A 17,661-nucleotide genomic window follows, 5' to 3' on the forward strand; every position below is an offset into this window, starting at 1 on the left:
TGTTCCTCACAATCATGATGAGTCAAAATTCCTCATTATACCCTTTTTTTCCCCTGTAAGTCAGCCACTTCCCCCAGTTTTTCCAAAACAGATATGGTTTTATCTTTATCCTATATGTTAGCCATTCCATGTCAAGTATTTCGTCCGCTATTAGCAGCCATTGTTCGTATGTTGGAGATTGAGTTCTTAACCAGTTCTTTGTTATGGCCTTTTTCGCAGCCACAAGGAGAATTTTCACAATGTACAGGTCCCCTTCATGTATGACATCCTCGGAAAGTCCCAGATATAGTACCTGACAGGATTTGGGAATCGTGTAGCCCAACATATCACAGAGAGCTGAGTGAACCTTCTCCCAGAATGATTGACTATTAATGCACGTCCAAAATATATGTGTATGGTGTGGATTCATGCCATTGCATCGTCTCCAGCAAGATTGTTGACTATTCATTTGTTTACTTTGAATTTTAGGTGTGATAAAATAACGAATTAAATTTTTCCAATTGAATTCCTTCCATTTAGGAGATTGTGATGTTGATAAATGTGATCGCCACATGTTGTTCCATTTCTCCTCCGGTATCAGTTCGCCCATCTCACTTTCCCATTTCATTTTCACATATAATGTTGACTCAGTTACAGTCTCTCTCAAAATGCGGTATATAGTTGACACAATTTTGGTGATAACATTGTCATAGGACCGTACCAGCATCTGTATTACAGGGTGTACTTTACCTTCACCTATCCTAACATCCTTAATATAGTAATCACGTATTTGCAGATATCTAAAAAAGTCTTTGTTGGTGAGATTGTATGAATTTTTAAGTTTTTGGAAATGTTTTATTTCTCCCCTTTTAACCACTTTACTTATAGCTGTAATTCCTTTATCCGTCCATATCTTAAACCCGTCATCCAATTTTCCAGGTATGAATTTATCATCGCATGATATCAATTTTACTAGACCAATTTTTTTATCTATCTTTAAAAGTTTCACTACAGAATACCATACGTCTAATGTAAAAGACACTACCACATTGCCAGCTTGATCCTCATTTCTTTGGTTTTGGATTTGTCCAATTCGTCGTTCAACCAGGAACTTCTGTGAAAAAACTTCTATATCCTTCCATTTCGCCTTACACCCCTCGTTGCACCAACAGATCAAACGTCTCAACTGTGCCGCTTGAAAATAGTGTTTCAAGTTTGGAAGCACCCACCCACCTTTATCTTTACTTATTTGTAATGTAGTGTACCTTATTCGTGGCCGCTTGCCTTCCCATAGAAAACGAGATATTTTTCTTATTTTATTTAAGTATTATTTTATTTAAGTGCCAAAATACTTTACAAAGAGCAATAATATGGGAATTTGCACAGGGATTTTTCAGCAGTGAGCGAAGAAATCTGCAAACATGAATCAATAGGATTTAAATTATTACCACAGGACACATCTTTAAATCAATTTACTGCAAATCCAGTAAATCGCCTTGAATGAACCAAGCAAATATTTTAGATGGGGAAAAAAACCTCAGCGCTCCATTAAACAAAAATTTGTAAATTTGAAAATCAGTGGTGAAAAAAGGATGATGTCATCTAAAATTGCAATGATTTTCCTAACTCAGTGTGAAATGTTGGCCTGTTTAATCAAACTAACAGCTGATACGCTCAAATGAAGCCATAACTTATATTCTATTGTATGAATGGCAATGGATGGATACACGTTTACTATAACTCTGGTATTAAAATGGAATTTGTGCTTAACAGTTTTTGGACAAATTAGGTGAATCTGAAATTCTTTCATACACAGGTTTGCTACGACACCCTGGTAAGGAATACCATAAAGAATCATGCCAAAAAGGCTGATAATGTAATTGTAAATCAACTCTTAACCAAATGCACCACGCCTAAAACCTTTCCGCAGCTACCTTGTCAAGTTAGGACTAGTGGGGCTATGACTATGACGAAATGTAAGTCAGCAAATTAAGTCACCACAAGACATACTTTGTTCCACTGTGGTGAAGAAGACCTGCTATAGACTTGAGGTCATAAGGAGCTCTTATGTTGCTGGGTTGTTCGCCAGTGAGCACAGACAGTGCCCCATCTCATACAGACTATAAAAATCCACGTCTCGCTAGCAACAAGAGCCAAAAATGAGCATCATGCTCAAATGGCCATGGAACAAGGGGGGTGTTAGCAGGGGGATCTGACATTAGAGGGATATCCTATACGACAATGATCAAGTTAGACTGTGGTGGCTGAGAGATCGCTGGCATCAGGCTGCTATGTCTGGAGTGAAGACAGTATACCTAGAATGGACGGCAGGGCTATAAGGCTTGTCAACACTTTGGAAATCAACAGCTATGACCTACGTTAAATCACCACCACGTGAGAAAGGGAGGCTGAGGTGATGGTGGCCGGGTATACACTTCTATGAGGGAAAACATTGCAGCTTCTTTGTAAACATGCAAATGCTTCAGTGCAATGAGCAAACGGTAGCAGTGGATGCAATGTCAGTTTGTTAGCGCAAGAATTATTTAAATAAATTGAAAGGGAGACTGCTGTGACCATCACTGTCAATAATACAAATCATAATATGCAATGAAACACAAATGAGGATCCACAAAAAACATTCAGAGTATAACAACTGCTACCACAGACGTGCATAAAGGTATACAGTGGTACTTCTACATACAAATTTAATTCGATAGATTATAATTCGATTAATTCGTTGAACAGCCCAAAAACCTACGTTAAATCTTAATAAATACTGCTGGTAGAAATACAAATAGCAATTACACATAACAAAACAAATAAATTATAAATAAAAAGCATAATAATAATAATTATATAACAAATCAGGTTGTAATGTGGTGGCTGTGTTTTGAACGCTGTTCCTGAACGCACCATGTGACTAACGACAGAGTGAGAGAGGTGCAGAAGAGTTTTTACATTCTCTTTTCATGATGTTGTTGGCATCGGGTACAGCAGACAGTTAGCCATGTTGTGTTGCACAAGTTCCGAAAAAAATGATTAAAAACCTGACAAACCTGGCGACTTCCTTGCCGATGTTACAATAATAATTGTCACATTAACTTATAAAGACTGGCAAACAGAGAAGGACCGATCGGTCAGTGTACCTTTCAGCCATTTGTTTTTCCTTCTAATTTTGGAAATCAAAAAACGGAAAACGAGCCCAATTCCGTATTTTGTTTTTATGTGGTTAACAAATAACGAGAAATGTTTCCCCTTTCCCGATTAAACACTGGAAATTCAATAACGGAAAACGAGCCTTGATCCGTTTTTCCGATATTAGTTTATTGAACTGAAGTGGGAAAACAAAATACGCCTAATATTTGTTTTCCTCCAAGTTCGCTTTTGCAATGAGCCATGATCCAGAAGACTATGTTCTGTTTCTTATAAATACAGTGTGTTCCAAAATGCTTGAACCCATTTCGTAGGCCAATAAGTTTGACAATTTTTGTTGGAATGAGCTCAAATTTTCACAGCTTGTGTAGAAATGTTTCAAGTTTTTGTGTGTAACATTTGGCATTTCTATCTTTTCAGGTTAAGAAATGCCGTTCACATCAAAAGAAAAGGCATTTTGCGTGTTAGAGTATGCTCGGACTCAGTCACCGAAGACAGTGCAGCGTTCCTTCTTCACAAATTTTGCAAAGAAGGCACCAACTACAAAACGAATTAGGACTTGGCACCAAAAATTTCAAGAAATTTCAGCGAGTTTGGCACGAGCTTGAATACCGACTCGAGGTATGCAGAATCACAGGCAGCGCTAATATTGAACATTTATGAAAATCTGTCATAAACCCAACAAATATTTGTATTTTTTTATTGTAAATTTAACCAATAAAATTTATGACCTTCAACATAAAGTGTATTTGGTTTCATTAAGATCCATCGAGTAGTTTCTGAGATATGGGCATTTAGAATGGGGTCAACCATTTAGGAGCACCCTGTATTATGCGGCTGAAAAAATTAGAACAAGTACAACTACATTAAAATGCAAATTCGTAGTGAATGGGAAAGCTATAAATGATCTTAGGAAAACACTTCCAAGAGGGTTCACTTTACCTGGAGAAGTTTTTGCACACACAGTGAATGCCCATTTCTTGAAGCCAGATGGAGAGCATTTTTACCTAAAAGTCAAATAAGAAATCAGAAAGTAATGTTAAACCATCATGTTTTGAAATAGAAATACCCCGCTGATAGTGATTGCAGTTTTTAAAAATGTGTTAAAACGGACTTGATTTTTTCTTTTTTTAATCATCCCTCTCCATCTGATTGAATATTTCATTTGTATTATATACATTTGTGTAATATATGAATATTTCATCTGTATTATACAGTGTGGCAAATAAGTATTTAGTCAACCACTAATTGTGCAAGTTCTCCCACTTGAAAATATTAGAGAGGCCTGTAATTGTCAACATGGTTAAACCTCATCCATGAGAGACAGAATGTGGGGAAAAAAAACAGAAAATCACATTGTTTGATTTTTCAAGAATTTATTTGCAAATCATGGTGGAAAATATGTATTTGGTCAATACCAAAAGTTCCTCTCAATACTTTGTTATGTACCCTTTGTTGGCAATAACGGAGGCCAAACGTTTTCTGTAACTCTGTAAGTCTCATCTTCAATGCCCTTGCTGATGGAAGGAGATTTTCACTCAAAATCTCTCGATACATGGCCCCATTCATTCTTTCCTTTACACAGATCAGTCGTCCTGGTCACTTTGCAGAAAAACAGCCCAAAAGCTTGATGTCTCCACCCCCATGCTTCACAGTGGGTATGGTGCAATTTAGTATTCTTTTTCCTCCAAATAAGAGAACCTGTGTTTCTACCAAAAAGTTCTATTTTGGTTTCATCTGACCATAACACATTCTCCCAGTCCTCTTCTGGATCATCCAAATGCTCTCTAGCGAACCGCAGACGGGCCTGGACGTGTACTGGCTTCAGCAGGGGGACATGTCTGAAAGTGCAGGATTTGAGTCCCTGGCGGCGCATTGTGTTACTGATAGTAGCCTTTGTAACTGTGGTCCCAGCTCTCTGTAGGTTATTCACTAGGTCCCCCCCATATGGTTCTGGGATTTTTGCTCCCCGTTCTTGTTATCATTTTGACGCCACAGGGTGAGGACGGAGTTGAAAGCCCGTGTTGCCCAGCGACAGCCCCAAAACATCACTGCTCTAGAGGAGATCTGGATGAAGGAATGGGCCAAAATACCAGCAACAGTGTGTGAAAAGCTTGTGAAGAGTTACAGAAAACATTTGGCCTCCGTTATTGCCAACAAAGGGTACATAACAAAGTATTGAGATGAACTTTTGGTATTGACCAAATACTTATTTTCCACCATGATTTGCAAATAAATTCTTTGAAAATCAAACAATGTGATTTTCTGTTTTTTTTCCATATTCTGTCTCTCATGGTAGAGGTTTACCCATGTTGACAATTAGAGATGTCCCGCCGATTGATCAGGTCCGATCACGTCATTTTCAAAGTATCGGAATCGGCAATAAAATTTCGGCCATGCCTTTTTTTTAATATATATATATATATATATATATATATATATATATATTTTTTTTTTTTTTTTTTAATTAAATCGTTTTCTAATTGTATTTAACGTTATAAACATAATATGTTACACTCATCCAGAGTCTTTAGTTTAGGCTTAAAGTAGAGTTATCAAATTTTTCCCGATAGCGGTGGTAATTAATTTTTTTTTTTAAATGTGTCACGTTAAAATATTTAATGAAATTAATGCATGCGCTGCATGACCCACTCTCGCATTGTCACACTCAATCTGTAATGGTGCCATTTTACCCATATAGAGAGATAAAAGGCAGCGTATAGCGAGTAGGGTGAATTTTGGCAGACTTTGGAGCCTTTTTTTAATTGGCTAAAGCCTTACAATCCCTTTCCTTAGGATTAGAAATATCATGGGAAGCAACGTGGGGAAGCAAGACAGCACTTGTTCTTTGTCTTAACACCTTAAGTTAGTCCCCAACGCAGAGAAGATATATCAACTGGTATCACTACGCACAGTCATGGGTGCACTTTCCATCATGCATTTGGGCAGAAGTTAAAATGGCTGCCGTATCATTTACTGAAAGCTCATAAAAATCCACTAGATGGCAATATTAGTCACAATATACAAAGTCACATCTGGCCTTTAAGAATTACAAGTCTTTCTATCCTTGGAGCACTCTCACAGAAAGAATGTTAATAATGTAAATGCCATCTTGAGGATTTATTGTCATAATAAACAAATACAGTACTTTACTCTATGTTGAATGTATATATTCGTCCGAGTTTTATTCATTTTTTTCTTAATGCATTGCCAAAATGTATATGATCGGGAAAAATTATCGGGAATGATTGGAATTGAATCGGGAGCAAAAAAAAAAAAAAAAAAAAGCAATCAGATCAGGAAATATCGGGATCGGCAGATACTCAAACTAAAACGATCGGGATCGGATCGGGAGCAAAAAAACATGATCGGAACAACCCTATTGACAATTACAGGCCTCTCTAATATTTTTCAAGTGGTAGAACTTGCACAATTAGTGGTTGACTAAATACTTATTTGCCACACTGTATATGCTGTCACAGCAAGAGAAAAGTAGCCAAAGAGAAAATTGAGAGAGCAGCCATGACCAAAATATTTCAACAACAATAAGATTTCAACAACAGATCAATCTAATTATTCATTACACTGGTGTCGGGCAGACATGACTTTAAAAAGGATGTTGATTAATGAGGAAACCCCTCAACACTTTGTGGTGCCAGCAATGGCACAAGATGGCTAAGAAATGGCTCAAGGGAGAAAATAATTTCTTGACACAAAGATTGAGGGCTACAAGAAGATCAGTAAAGCTGTTCTTGTTTGTCAAAACACTCTAGCAAAAGGTGTGCAGATATTTAAAAGAGATGGAAATACAATATCTGTTGGCCACCTAGCCCGTCCAAGGAAGTTAACAACACCTCGATAGGAGCATCACCTGATTAGAGAGGTAGAAAAAAAATACCATACAAACAAATTCTCTGCTGTTGGCTCAAGAATTACAAAGCCAAAGTGGGGTGATTGTTTTCCGTCCCACTATACGGTGCACACTGCAGATGAGTGGCATGCATGTGTGCCGTCCATGTAGAAAACCCCTCCCGGAGCCAATGCACAAAAAAGCTAGACAAATCTGCAAGAGCCCAAGCTGACAACAACAATAATGGGACTATTCTCTGGAGCAACGACATCAAGATAAATCTTTTTGGAACCGATGGTGTCAATAGTGTCTGTTGTCTCAAATCTGAGGAATACACAGAAAAGTGCATGATGCCTACAGTAAAACACAGTGGTGCCGGTGTCCGAATATGGGACTGCATGAGTGCTGCAGGTGTTGGGGAGCTTCATTTAATCGATGGAACCATGAAGTCTGAGATGTACTGTTGTATTTTAAAAGAGAAGACGCAACCATCACTCCATACCCTTGGTCGTCATTCAGTTTTCCAACATGATAACGACCCCAAACACGAAGCCATTGCTAGAGTAGCATTTCTTAAGAACAGGGTCAGAGTGTGACTCAGGGGCCAGGTATATGCCTCCTGATCTGAACCCAATTTAGCACCTGTGGGGAATTTCAAAGAAGAAAAATGTAGTGTCACTCTCTAATCGTCACAGCTCGTTCATGCCAAGTGACTGGCGGCTGCAGACAGCAGACAGCCAGATGCTGCAATCTAAAAAGTCAGAAATGGCTCAACAGCCTTATGTTCCGATCCCTGCATTATAACTGATTGTAATATACATGTACATAATATCGTATTAAATTGATCGAAGGCCCTTGAACTGAATCATGGCAGGCTTTGTAAAAATCAGCAAATATATCGTTGTCTAAAATTGATTATATCATCATGAAATTGGTAATTTACATTCCTAAATTGTTACTGAAAGCGGGTTGCAAAAAATACAACATAAAAAATGTAGCTGCACACGTGATTATGAGCATAAACTCTTGGCATGAACACAAGAGTGCGGAAAGAGAAGAGAGGCTACGTTCAAATGATACTGGCAGTTTGAAAACTGCAAACTTTTTCCGTGACATACTTTCAGAGGAGCAGTCATTGGTTCGGTTTGCAGTTCTAGAATTTAATGGCAATGTAAGAGCAGACATTATCCTTATCAATATGAAATTGCATGATATAGGATATTAAGAAAATGAGGAGAGGTATATTTATGATGGTGTATTAACATTTTTCACTGCTATTTCACTTGTTTAATATATTGTTACAGCAAATAACAATTGAAAACGTGAGAGTGAAAGATGATTTTATGATGCGTTAGAGTTACTACAGGCCCATTAAGAATGTAGCACAAGATCATGGCGCCACAGAATCCTCTGAATAACTGGCAAACTTATTAGTCGAAAATCAACAGACAATTCCAGGGATATAAGGAGCCAGAGCCTCAAACGTTTTTGTGGAAAAACAGCACATCTCAAAGGTGCAAGCCAAATTAAATTCTTTATCTGTCCATTGGTGTAGAAATACTGTGCAAAGGTAGAGTATTGATGCCATGTAGCAGAGACTCACCAGTGGCATCAGATGCAGTAATGTCTGGATTGTGTGACAGGATGAGATTCAGACAGTCCAAGTGCCCTCGCGTTGCAGCCAGATGAAACCTTGGTAATAGAGGAAGACATGAGACGTTATGAAGCCCTGGCAACAAAGAAAAAGTGAGAATAATCTCTTATTTTATCATGCCTGTTTTTTACCCCCTATTTCTTTGCACTTTGCAGTTTGAAATATTATTCCCTGAGGAATAGTGATGAGGATTCCAACAAGATTAGATCATTTTCATCTGAGATACAAAACCGCTTACATGTATTTGATTACCACTTTAAGACGTAAATATTTGTGACACTCTGCAATGATTTAACAGCAAAGTGATCACTGACTGCTCTGCAAATCATTTGTGGTGTGTAAGATGACCACAGTAACACATCAAGTCACCTGATTCTGTTTATACACTAACCCCAAGGTATCCACCAAGGCGACAGCATGGCTGTCACCTCAACACCCATGGGAGTATTAAAAGCAGTGACGAAGGCCTAGTGGATGGTTCTTGGGAAAGCGCAGCAGGGTACCCACTGCATAGAGTAAACACCTCAGAAGCAAAAACTAGTTGAGGAGTGTGCGTGTCATTTGACTCCGTACAAAGAATGTTAAGACGCCACACCGCTGCCTAGAATGTTAATAACCCAACATAAAGATGTGCATAAAAATGAAAATAGATGCATGCTGCAACCCAACAAACCTGCCCCGCAAAAAGACTAAAAATAATTCTGGGCTTTAAGACAGTGAAGTCACTTAATCATCCCGCATGCTCTTTGGGCCGCTTTAAGGCTGGCAACCTATATTATATGGTGGCTATTTTTAGACTGTGGACAGAGACCAGTTAGAGTTAATACTACAGTGTATGGTTTCATCTCGGTGGAGGATAAGAAGAAGACTGTAAAAATTGCCTAAAAGTTGTGTACCAAGTTTAATTTTATAACGTCGACTGTGTATCACCTTCACATGACTCTTCCAAACCTCTGATTTATGCAAAGAAAACAAACTATGCCTTCTTTGTGGTATAACAATACAGTATAAAGATGCGAAATATAAAAGGTCTGATCGATTGGCCACCAGCCAATTTCCATGGAAAAGTATGTAAGTGTCGATCCAGGCCATTGCCTGTAACAAGGCATACTTGAGAAACTGATTTTCATTCAAAACTGTATTTTTTCAATGATGTGCAAAATATATTAACAGAAAGAGGAGTAAAGTAGATAAATAAGTACACTTACAGAATTGAACTATAATCAGTATGCAAGATGTTCTGAACCTCCCCATCAGAACAAATAAAATAGCACTTTTCAACTCTCCTTTCTCTTGAAGATCAGATTAGTTTTCCATTGCATTGCCCTTTTTTATAGCATTAATTCATCAACTTTGTTCATTACATCTCTGGTTTGTCCCTTTTCTGTTGTTCTAGAAAACATGTGCATTTGAACCAATTAGCGCTAACTATCCGTGCTGATCATATGTCAGTCTGTCATCCAATAGAACGGACAACTAAGTCTAGCGTGGCTTGCTGCGCGCATGCGCACATCAAGTGAGTGAGACAGAGCCGGTGGACAGAACTCCGTCGAATAAATAAATAAAACATTTTGGTGAAAATGGATTATGCGACACAAGCATTTTATTAGGCCTGTTCTTAACATGTAAATCTGACGTTAGAGGATTGTTTTTGTTTTGGAGATCCAGCCTGGGAGTTTTTTTAGCATGGGATTTTGACAGTTGACATCATATTTTCCGGATGAAAGCACGGTTCCGGCCCCAAATCTTTCACCGGAACAGTGTATTGGACCGTTCCTGCCCAATTTCACCTCTGGTAAAAATTGGGTTCATTTGAAGTGTCAATGGTCAATGTGTCCTAAGTAAAATAATTCATTCACATCAGTTCTCCCAGTTAATAGTGTTAATCGACACATGTTCCAGGTGTTACTGTAATTTCCCGAATATAACGCGCACTTTTTTTCCCCCAAAATCAACCTGTAAAATCATGGGTGCGCATTATACACCCGTACAAGGATTGAGACAGAAATATAATATAAATAAATATATATATATATATAAAGACAGATTTTTTTTTTTTAATTGATACGGCAAAGTTGTGTTGAAGAAAACGTATGCGGCGATCCGTTGCCGCCCATTATGGTACATGACGTTACCATTTTGTTTCGGTAATACTTCACTCTGATTGGTCGAATGATTTCGTATGTGTTAAATTCTGTATTCTTCACTCTTTATAAAGCACAGAATTTAGTTTCTTGAACTCATTTGAGTCAACGTTTATTGCAACTCGGCAACTCGGACCATAACAAACGTAACACAACACAGACTTCCTCTGTCCGTCAACTATATCTGTCCCTCGGGAAACACAAACCCAAATAACAATAGTTCCTATTGGTACAGTCAACAGCGATGCCCTCTTTCCGATCTCCGACTTCAGTCCTCACTTTTATTTTACCGTATAAATCCATGGAAGAAACATTTATTCGTCGTGATGAAACGAGCAAAGTATACAGTAGCCTTTAAAAGAATAGTCATATCTGTTTTGTTTTCCCTAGATTTTACAAGTAAATTTGGGCTGCGCATTATACACGGGTGCGCCTTATATTCAGGAAATTACGGTAATCTGCCCGAAGTTAACTCAGCAAAAGTTTTGTCTATTGCCATTGCTAAATATAAGGGAAGTGCGAATGTTACTTTCCCTTATAAAGTATATTTATAATGTGTGAAATAAAAGTTATTATGCTGTTTATTTAACATTGATGAGTACACAGGCATGTCAAACTTGTTAAAAGAAAACAAACAATGCCTATCTGAATAACTGCTAATCCTCAATAACAAGGGCACCACCGTGTAGTTAGTACAGGGATAAAAAAAGAGCATTCCGAGCGCTATCCAATTGATTTTAGCAGCTGACTCCTTGTCAGCATGCAATCACATCTGCACTAATTAAGCAGGTGTGGCAAACTACCCCTGCCAGGAATAAACTGTGTTTACTCAGATGAGCACCTAAATCCATCACTACTACACAATGCTAATCCAGCCATAGATAATGTAATTGATGAGTTTGCAGTTTGTAATTAGTTTCCCTTATACAGAACAGTTTAATAACCACAAGTCAATATACATTCTTTCCCTGCTTTTCCAGCCACCAGAATGCCTTAGACATTTTGATCTGTTGTGCGGCACACTGCACTAAACGTAGACAAGCCAATAAGTTCCAGTAAGTTAAAGCACATTATTATGAATAGAAATACAGTATAGACGATTTTTAGCTGTTAAAAGCATTTTACATGTATAGCTAGAATTGCTTGAAGAATTTGGGCTGCAAGACACAAAGCCTTATTTTGCTCCTAGTGGGCATGACATTGCATTGCATAGTAGCAGCTGCCTACAGGTGTGTATGTCTCTCTATGTAAGCTTTGTCAAGCGCTTTGAACACAGTGTGGTCAAGATGAAGGACTATACACACCATTTTCCATGCCTGGTCTAAAGCGACAAGCTATTCAAGTGTTTTTCACAACACCAAACATGGAAATAGCCATATACTGGGGATAAATCTGCTTCCTTTTATGAAACATTGAGAAACATCATCTTTGCAAAAAACTGGGAGGCTCCCTGAAAAAATATGCAACCATGCAAAATATGGACATTCAGAAAGTTAACTGATCCCCAAAATAGATTTCATCATCCAAAACATCTGTCTGGCTTAACGTAGTGAACCAACAGTGGTTCTAAAATGAATTTTCAGGCAGTCATTTCCTGTTAGAACAATCCAAACAACCCATGGCCAGTGTGGTCAAGCCTCAAGAGGCCAAAAACATTCTTCAAATCAACTCCCACACTGACCTCCAGAGGCAGATGGCCATTTAAAGGGACAAGTTGGATATATAAAGAGCTCTACTAGTGTTCCACTGTGAGGCAAAAATGTAAGGCAGTTGGATGAAGGTTTGAGGTTGACATGTGAAACGTCCTCCATAACTGTGAGGATTTTATTGCAATTTTTTAGAGGGTCGGACAGGGAGATGAAGCCTTGAGGTCATAAAAGAAAGGTATCAAAATATGTCTGAGTAAGCAGTTAAGAACTAAGCTAACAGTTAAAAAAGTCCTATCAAGCAGTTAAGAACTAAGCAAACAGTTAAAAAAAAGTCCTATCTACTGTAAGAGGGAGATAGAAAAAAATGTTTGCTGTATTTTTTAAATGTTTATAATAGATAGATGATCGATAGTTTGATAATCAGGTGTTATTAAGTGTTTTGTAAAAGGTCTATTGTTGTATGTCAACACACTGGGCGGGAGCTTGAGCATGAAGTGCATGTATCTGTTTACTTACGCAGAGCGTCCCTCCACATCAAGCTTTGTTGGGACTATACCCTTCTTGCTTAGAACAGCAGCCGCCTTGTCCACTTCCCCACGTTCCACTGCCTTCATCAACCGATCATCGTACTTGTTCCAGTCTGTGTTCTGACAACAATAAAAAACAACAATGCAAACCTGATTTTGAGTAGGAACTACACACTTGCATGTAATTAATTATTTTAATTTTAAAAAATCATGGAATGTGAAGCACCCAACACAAAGCGACAGCTAAATCAGACACTGCTGCACTCTTCGTTCATTTAGGAAATTAAAGCCAGTGAGAATGAAAAACTCTTTTGCCAGATTTGGGCATCAACAAACAACCTAAAGAACATATAGTAAAAGTAAACGTTATCACCTTCTTAAAAATATTGCCGAGACTTTTTTTGTTGTTGTCAGGAAACACAAAAAAACTAAACCACTTGTTGAATTTTTCTATGTTTATAAAGAAAAAAAAATTTTTTTTAAGGTGACGATTTGCCTAGCTCAATCACAATATTATTTTTAAACAAAGATGAAACCAGTTTTAAAGCAGCATTTTTTAGGTTTTTTTCCCTTTATCCGACAAAGTACCTACAAAGTGCATGGAGGTGCATTTCAGCCAGCGGCTCATCTTGGGTGAGTGGAGCTGGTCCTTGCACCGTGCTACCGAAAAGGTTGCCAGGGTTCCGGTTTTTAAAAACAACAAAAATGGAGAGGAAAAGTATAAAAAATCTTCTCAATGCACTCAGCCGGTGAGTGACAAAAAAAAAAAAAGAAAAAAAACAAGGATCAGGATTTCACCGGAGGTCCTGTTGTAAAAGGCTCATCCTCTGGAGTGTTCTTCATTAGAGCAAAATTTCAGCTTTTGTATTTTTACAGGTTCTACCTGTAACTTCACCACTGCACAGCAGTCGGGTCTTCAACGGAGGATAAGGAAGGGTGGAAGAGGAGGAAAGAAATAGAGGTGGAGAAGCAGTCGGGCCAGCCCCTGCCAGCCTTGGGACCTGCCCTGGCCGGCAACTGCAACTCCTCCTCGGGGGGGAAAGTCAGCTCAGCTTGGCTACCACTCAACTCCACGAAATGTCTTTTGCTTGTCTAAATCTTAAACGAGTTGCTGTACTCAATTTTCTTTTTGACAGTCTTCCTCCTCTTCTTTGGACTGCGTTCAGACTGACTGCAAACACTGGACACAAGCTGCTTATTAAGAGAGCCTCTCTTTCCCAGCTTCTTTTCACTGTCTGTGGTCTCATGTGCCTTAACCCCCAACAAATGGCAAGGTCAGTCAAGCTCAATGAGGTAAATATGTGAGCTCTCCGGTTTAAAATATCACCCCCTCCCTGGTAAATAGCAGTGGTGCAGACAGCCTGCAGACTGGCTACCTCTTTTTTTGACTTGCAAACCTTTCTATAGTGACTGATTGGAAGACAGGAGCCAAGAATACATACTACACATTACTGCACCATGAGTAATGGCTGTTGAGTCTCCACTCCCAGCAGGAAGGAGGCTATCCAAAAGACAGTGCTTACATTACTACCCCCATCATACACCTTACATGTCTCCATCTGAAAATAATGTCAGTGAGGAATTAGGGTTTGTACATTTGAAGGGCTCCAAGTATTAACACTTAGAGTATATTAGTTGGGTAATGGCTGCTGGTCACCCGTCAGTCTCGAGAGGGTGATCTTTTTTTTTTTTTTACAAAGCCCCATGATCAGAGTTCCACAGTAGCAAGGTTAAACGTCAGCATTTTTACAACCAGCTGTCCAAGACTGCAGCCTACTCACATACTAATACTACCACACACAGAGTTCAAAGTTCACTTGATTAGGTGAAAAGTCACACACATAAATGAGTGAATGAGATGCAAGGATTATTTAACTGACCCAATTTCCAGGTCAAAGGGGACTCATGTTACTGGCCTCTGCGCAGGAGTGGGGTAAACAAAGTGGCCCTGAGATGTACAAACATGAACAATCCTCTTCCATTTGACACATCTTATGAAGAACTGGGTGTCAATTTACGAAAGCTGCTCACCCTCGAATGGGGACAAAGGTGCCAAATGGCAACTAGCCAGACAACATACAAGTAGAGCTCATCACGTAAATATTTCACAGGGGCTTGCTTGTGTGTGTATTTGTTTGTCAGTCCGTTTATGTACCAGTTAATAATAGGGCTGTTAGCAGTCAAAAACAAATAAACAAAAAAACCTTGAGGTGAGCAGGCAATTTAGACAAATACAATACACATTTTCAGTAATCCAGTCACATAGTGTATTTGTATTGTTTAAAAACACTAATAAATAATCTAAGACACGATCACAAATTTTGGCAGAAGCTGATAAACGAATGCTCCCTCCGAAGCTGAAAAATCTTGTTGTATCAGTCTCTCATGAAGTTTACACCCTTATGCTTCACATCAGTGAAACAACTTTGCAAGTATTTCCAAAATACTGTAGTTAAATACTGTTGCTAATAATAATACGGTTGCATGTCTATGTTAAAATGACAGCTTTATATTTGCCTTGTTTGCATGCATCTAAAAAGGTAGCATGTCACTATGTCAAGTTGCTATTTAAACAGTGACCTCGGCAGTATAACATCACCTGGCACATGCAAAGTGTTTAACTATTCACACATTCTTGTTGCCTGGTAATATTTTAGTGTGAGGTCTCTGTCATCTTTAACTCAGGCTTTCAACCCCTTCAGTATAAGCCGTAATTCTTCACAACACTTTAGTTTCCTCCCTCTCTCCCAGCTGGACTAACACATCTCTAATGTCCTAATGGATGAAATCACTGACAGCAAATAGAAAGCCAGTCATCTAATAACAGCTTACTGCAAGCGCACAAATATAAAGATGCAGGCCAACATGTAAACTGATGCTGCCAAACTACTGATGTTACAGATGTGGTTTCACGAGGTTATGACGGCAGCAGTGAAAATGATCATAGAAGACTATGACATACTGTATCCTGTATATGTATTTATAATCTATGACATTAGGTTCTGAAATGTCAAAGTCTGACTTTCCAAACTTGCAAGGTTTTTGAACATGTATTGCAGCATATTGTTTTACATTTCAATCAATATTGAATGCATTTCATTTATTTAAGAGGGAGGATATAAGTGTACAACACTTAAACATGGTTCTTTTAGCACAGCTGATCATGGAAGGTAACCTGTTTTGTAATGACCGTTCTTGGGAAAAGAATGAAAAATCTATCATTCATACAAACTGCAAACTTGCTGATTGACTAAAAGGGATGGGCATTATACTGCAGTGTTGTGCATGAACACGTTTAATGAACGGTCATTATTGAACACATTCATATTTTAAAATATAACAGATCTGTTACGGTCCGCGATTGTGGAGGCAAGGTTGGACCCCAAAGCAGACAACTATAAAAGAGGGATTGCGCATACAAGGGTGCATTGAACACACAAAACACAGCACACGATCGTGAAAAGGGAGACAAATAAAGGGTCCGTGAAAGCAGGGGATCAATTAAAAAAAAAATTTTTTTTAAAACGGAAAACCGCGGTGAGAGCCAAAGGGCCCCAAAAGCAGGTCGAAAACAAATAATGCACTCTAAATAGGAGATTCCAAAAACGAGGGCAGCAGCCGGACAAAAAAAAAAAAAACAAGGCAAGAATGCAACCACAAATACAAATTGTCAAAAGGCAGCAAGTCAATATCTCGGGAACCTACCTAGTATCAATTTAAATTAGGGGTGTCAAACGATTAAAATTTTTAATCGAGTTAATTACAGCTTAAAAATTAATTAATCGTAATTAATCGCAATTAATCGGAATTCAAACCATCTATAAAATATGCCATATTTTTCTGTAAATTATTGTTGGAATGGAAAGATAAGACACAAGGCGGATATATACATACAACATACTTTACATAAGTATTGTATTTGTTTATTGTAACAATAAATCCACAAATGGCATTATTAACATTCTTTCTGTTAAAGTGATCCACGGATAGAAAGACTTGTAGTTTTTAAAAGACAAATGTTATAGTTACAAGTTATAGTAATTTTATATTAAAACTAAAGATGCACCGATACCGATACTAGTATCGGCAGGGGGCGCCGATCCGGCCCGAAATGGTGGTATCGGTATCGGCGAGTACCGACAAAGACGGCGCCGATACCATTTACCGGTCCATTATTATAACATTTGACCGCAGCCTATTTTTTTCTCCTAGCGCTCACTACACTCTGTCTCTGGGTTGTGTGATGACACGTGAACACCAAGCAGCTATCGCTATTGGCCTGCTCCAGACCAATGAGAACGGGCCAATAGCCACTCCTGACCAATGACAAGGGCGCTTTTTCATATGAAGGAAAAATAAACCAGGAGGAATGGCGGCGGTCGGGAAATATTTGACAATAGAAATCCCGTCGATTAAAATCAATGGCTGCATGCAAGATTTGCGGCCTGAAAGTTTCGAGATGTGGACTCAGTTCAATCGGCCAGTTTCAATACCTCGAACCTGACAAAACATCTGAAGACGAAACGTGAACGAACATAATGACTTTGAGCCTGCAAGAGCAGGACTGCTATCCAGAGGAAGGGCGCTGGACCGGTGTTGGGGGGTTTAAATATATATAAACGGGGTGGTATCGGTATGGTATTGGTATCGGCCGATACTGCACAGCCAGGTATCGGTATCGGGACTATAGACTGAAGTGCTTTTC

At 38.6% G+C, this 17,661-nt stretch overlaps 1 protein-coding gene across 5 annotated transcripts in view; it reads right to left on the minus strand.

The window, feature by feature from the left end:
• The window catches only part of uacab (uveal autoantigen with coiled-coil domains and ankyrin repeats b), a 73,796-nt gene that overhangs the window by 28,037 nt on the left and 28,098 nt on the right, over positions 1–17,661 (minus strand). For 4 of the 5 annotated variants that reach the window (XM_057843117.1, XM_057843095.1, XM_057843100.1 and 1 more), the window contains exons 2-4: positions 12,946–13,076; positions 8,586–8,674; positions 4,075–4,139 (exon numbers count right to left, since the gene is read on the minus strand). In XM_057843117.1, coding sequence (XP_057699100.1) covers positions 4,075–4,139; positions 8,586–8,674; positions 12,946–13,076 — 285 coding nt within the window. Of the gene's footprint in view, positions 1–4,074; positions 4,140–8,585; positions 8,675–12,945; positions 13,077–13,548; positions 14,153–17,661 lie in introns of those variants that run through there. The other variant, XM_057843109.1, reaches the window with a different exon arrangement.

This window comes from Corythoichthys intestinalis, chromosome 1 (assembly GCF_030265065.1).
Source record: "Corythoichthys intestinalis isolate RoL2023-P3 chromosome 1, ASM3026506v1, whole genome shotgun sequence".
NCBI classification, from domain to species: Eukaryota; Metazoa; Chordata; class Actinopteri; order Syngnathiformes; family Syngnathidae; genus Corythoichthys; species Corythoichthys intestinalis.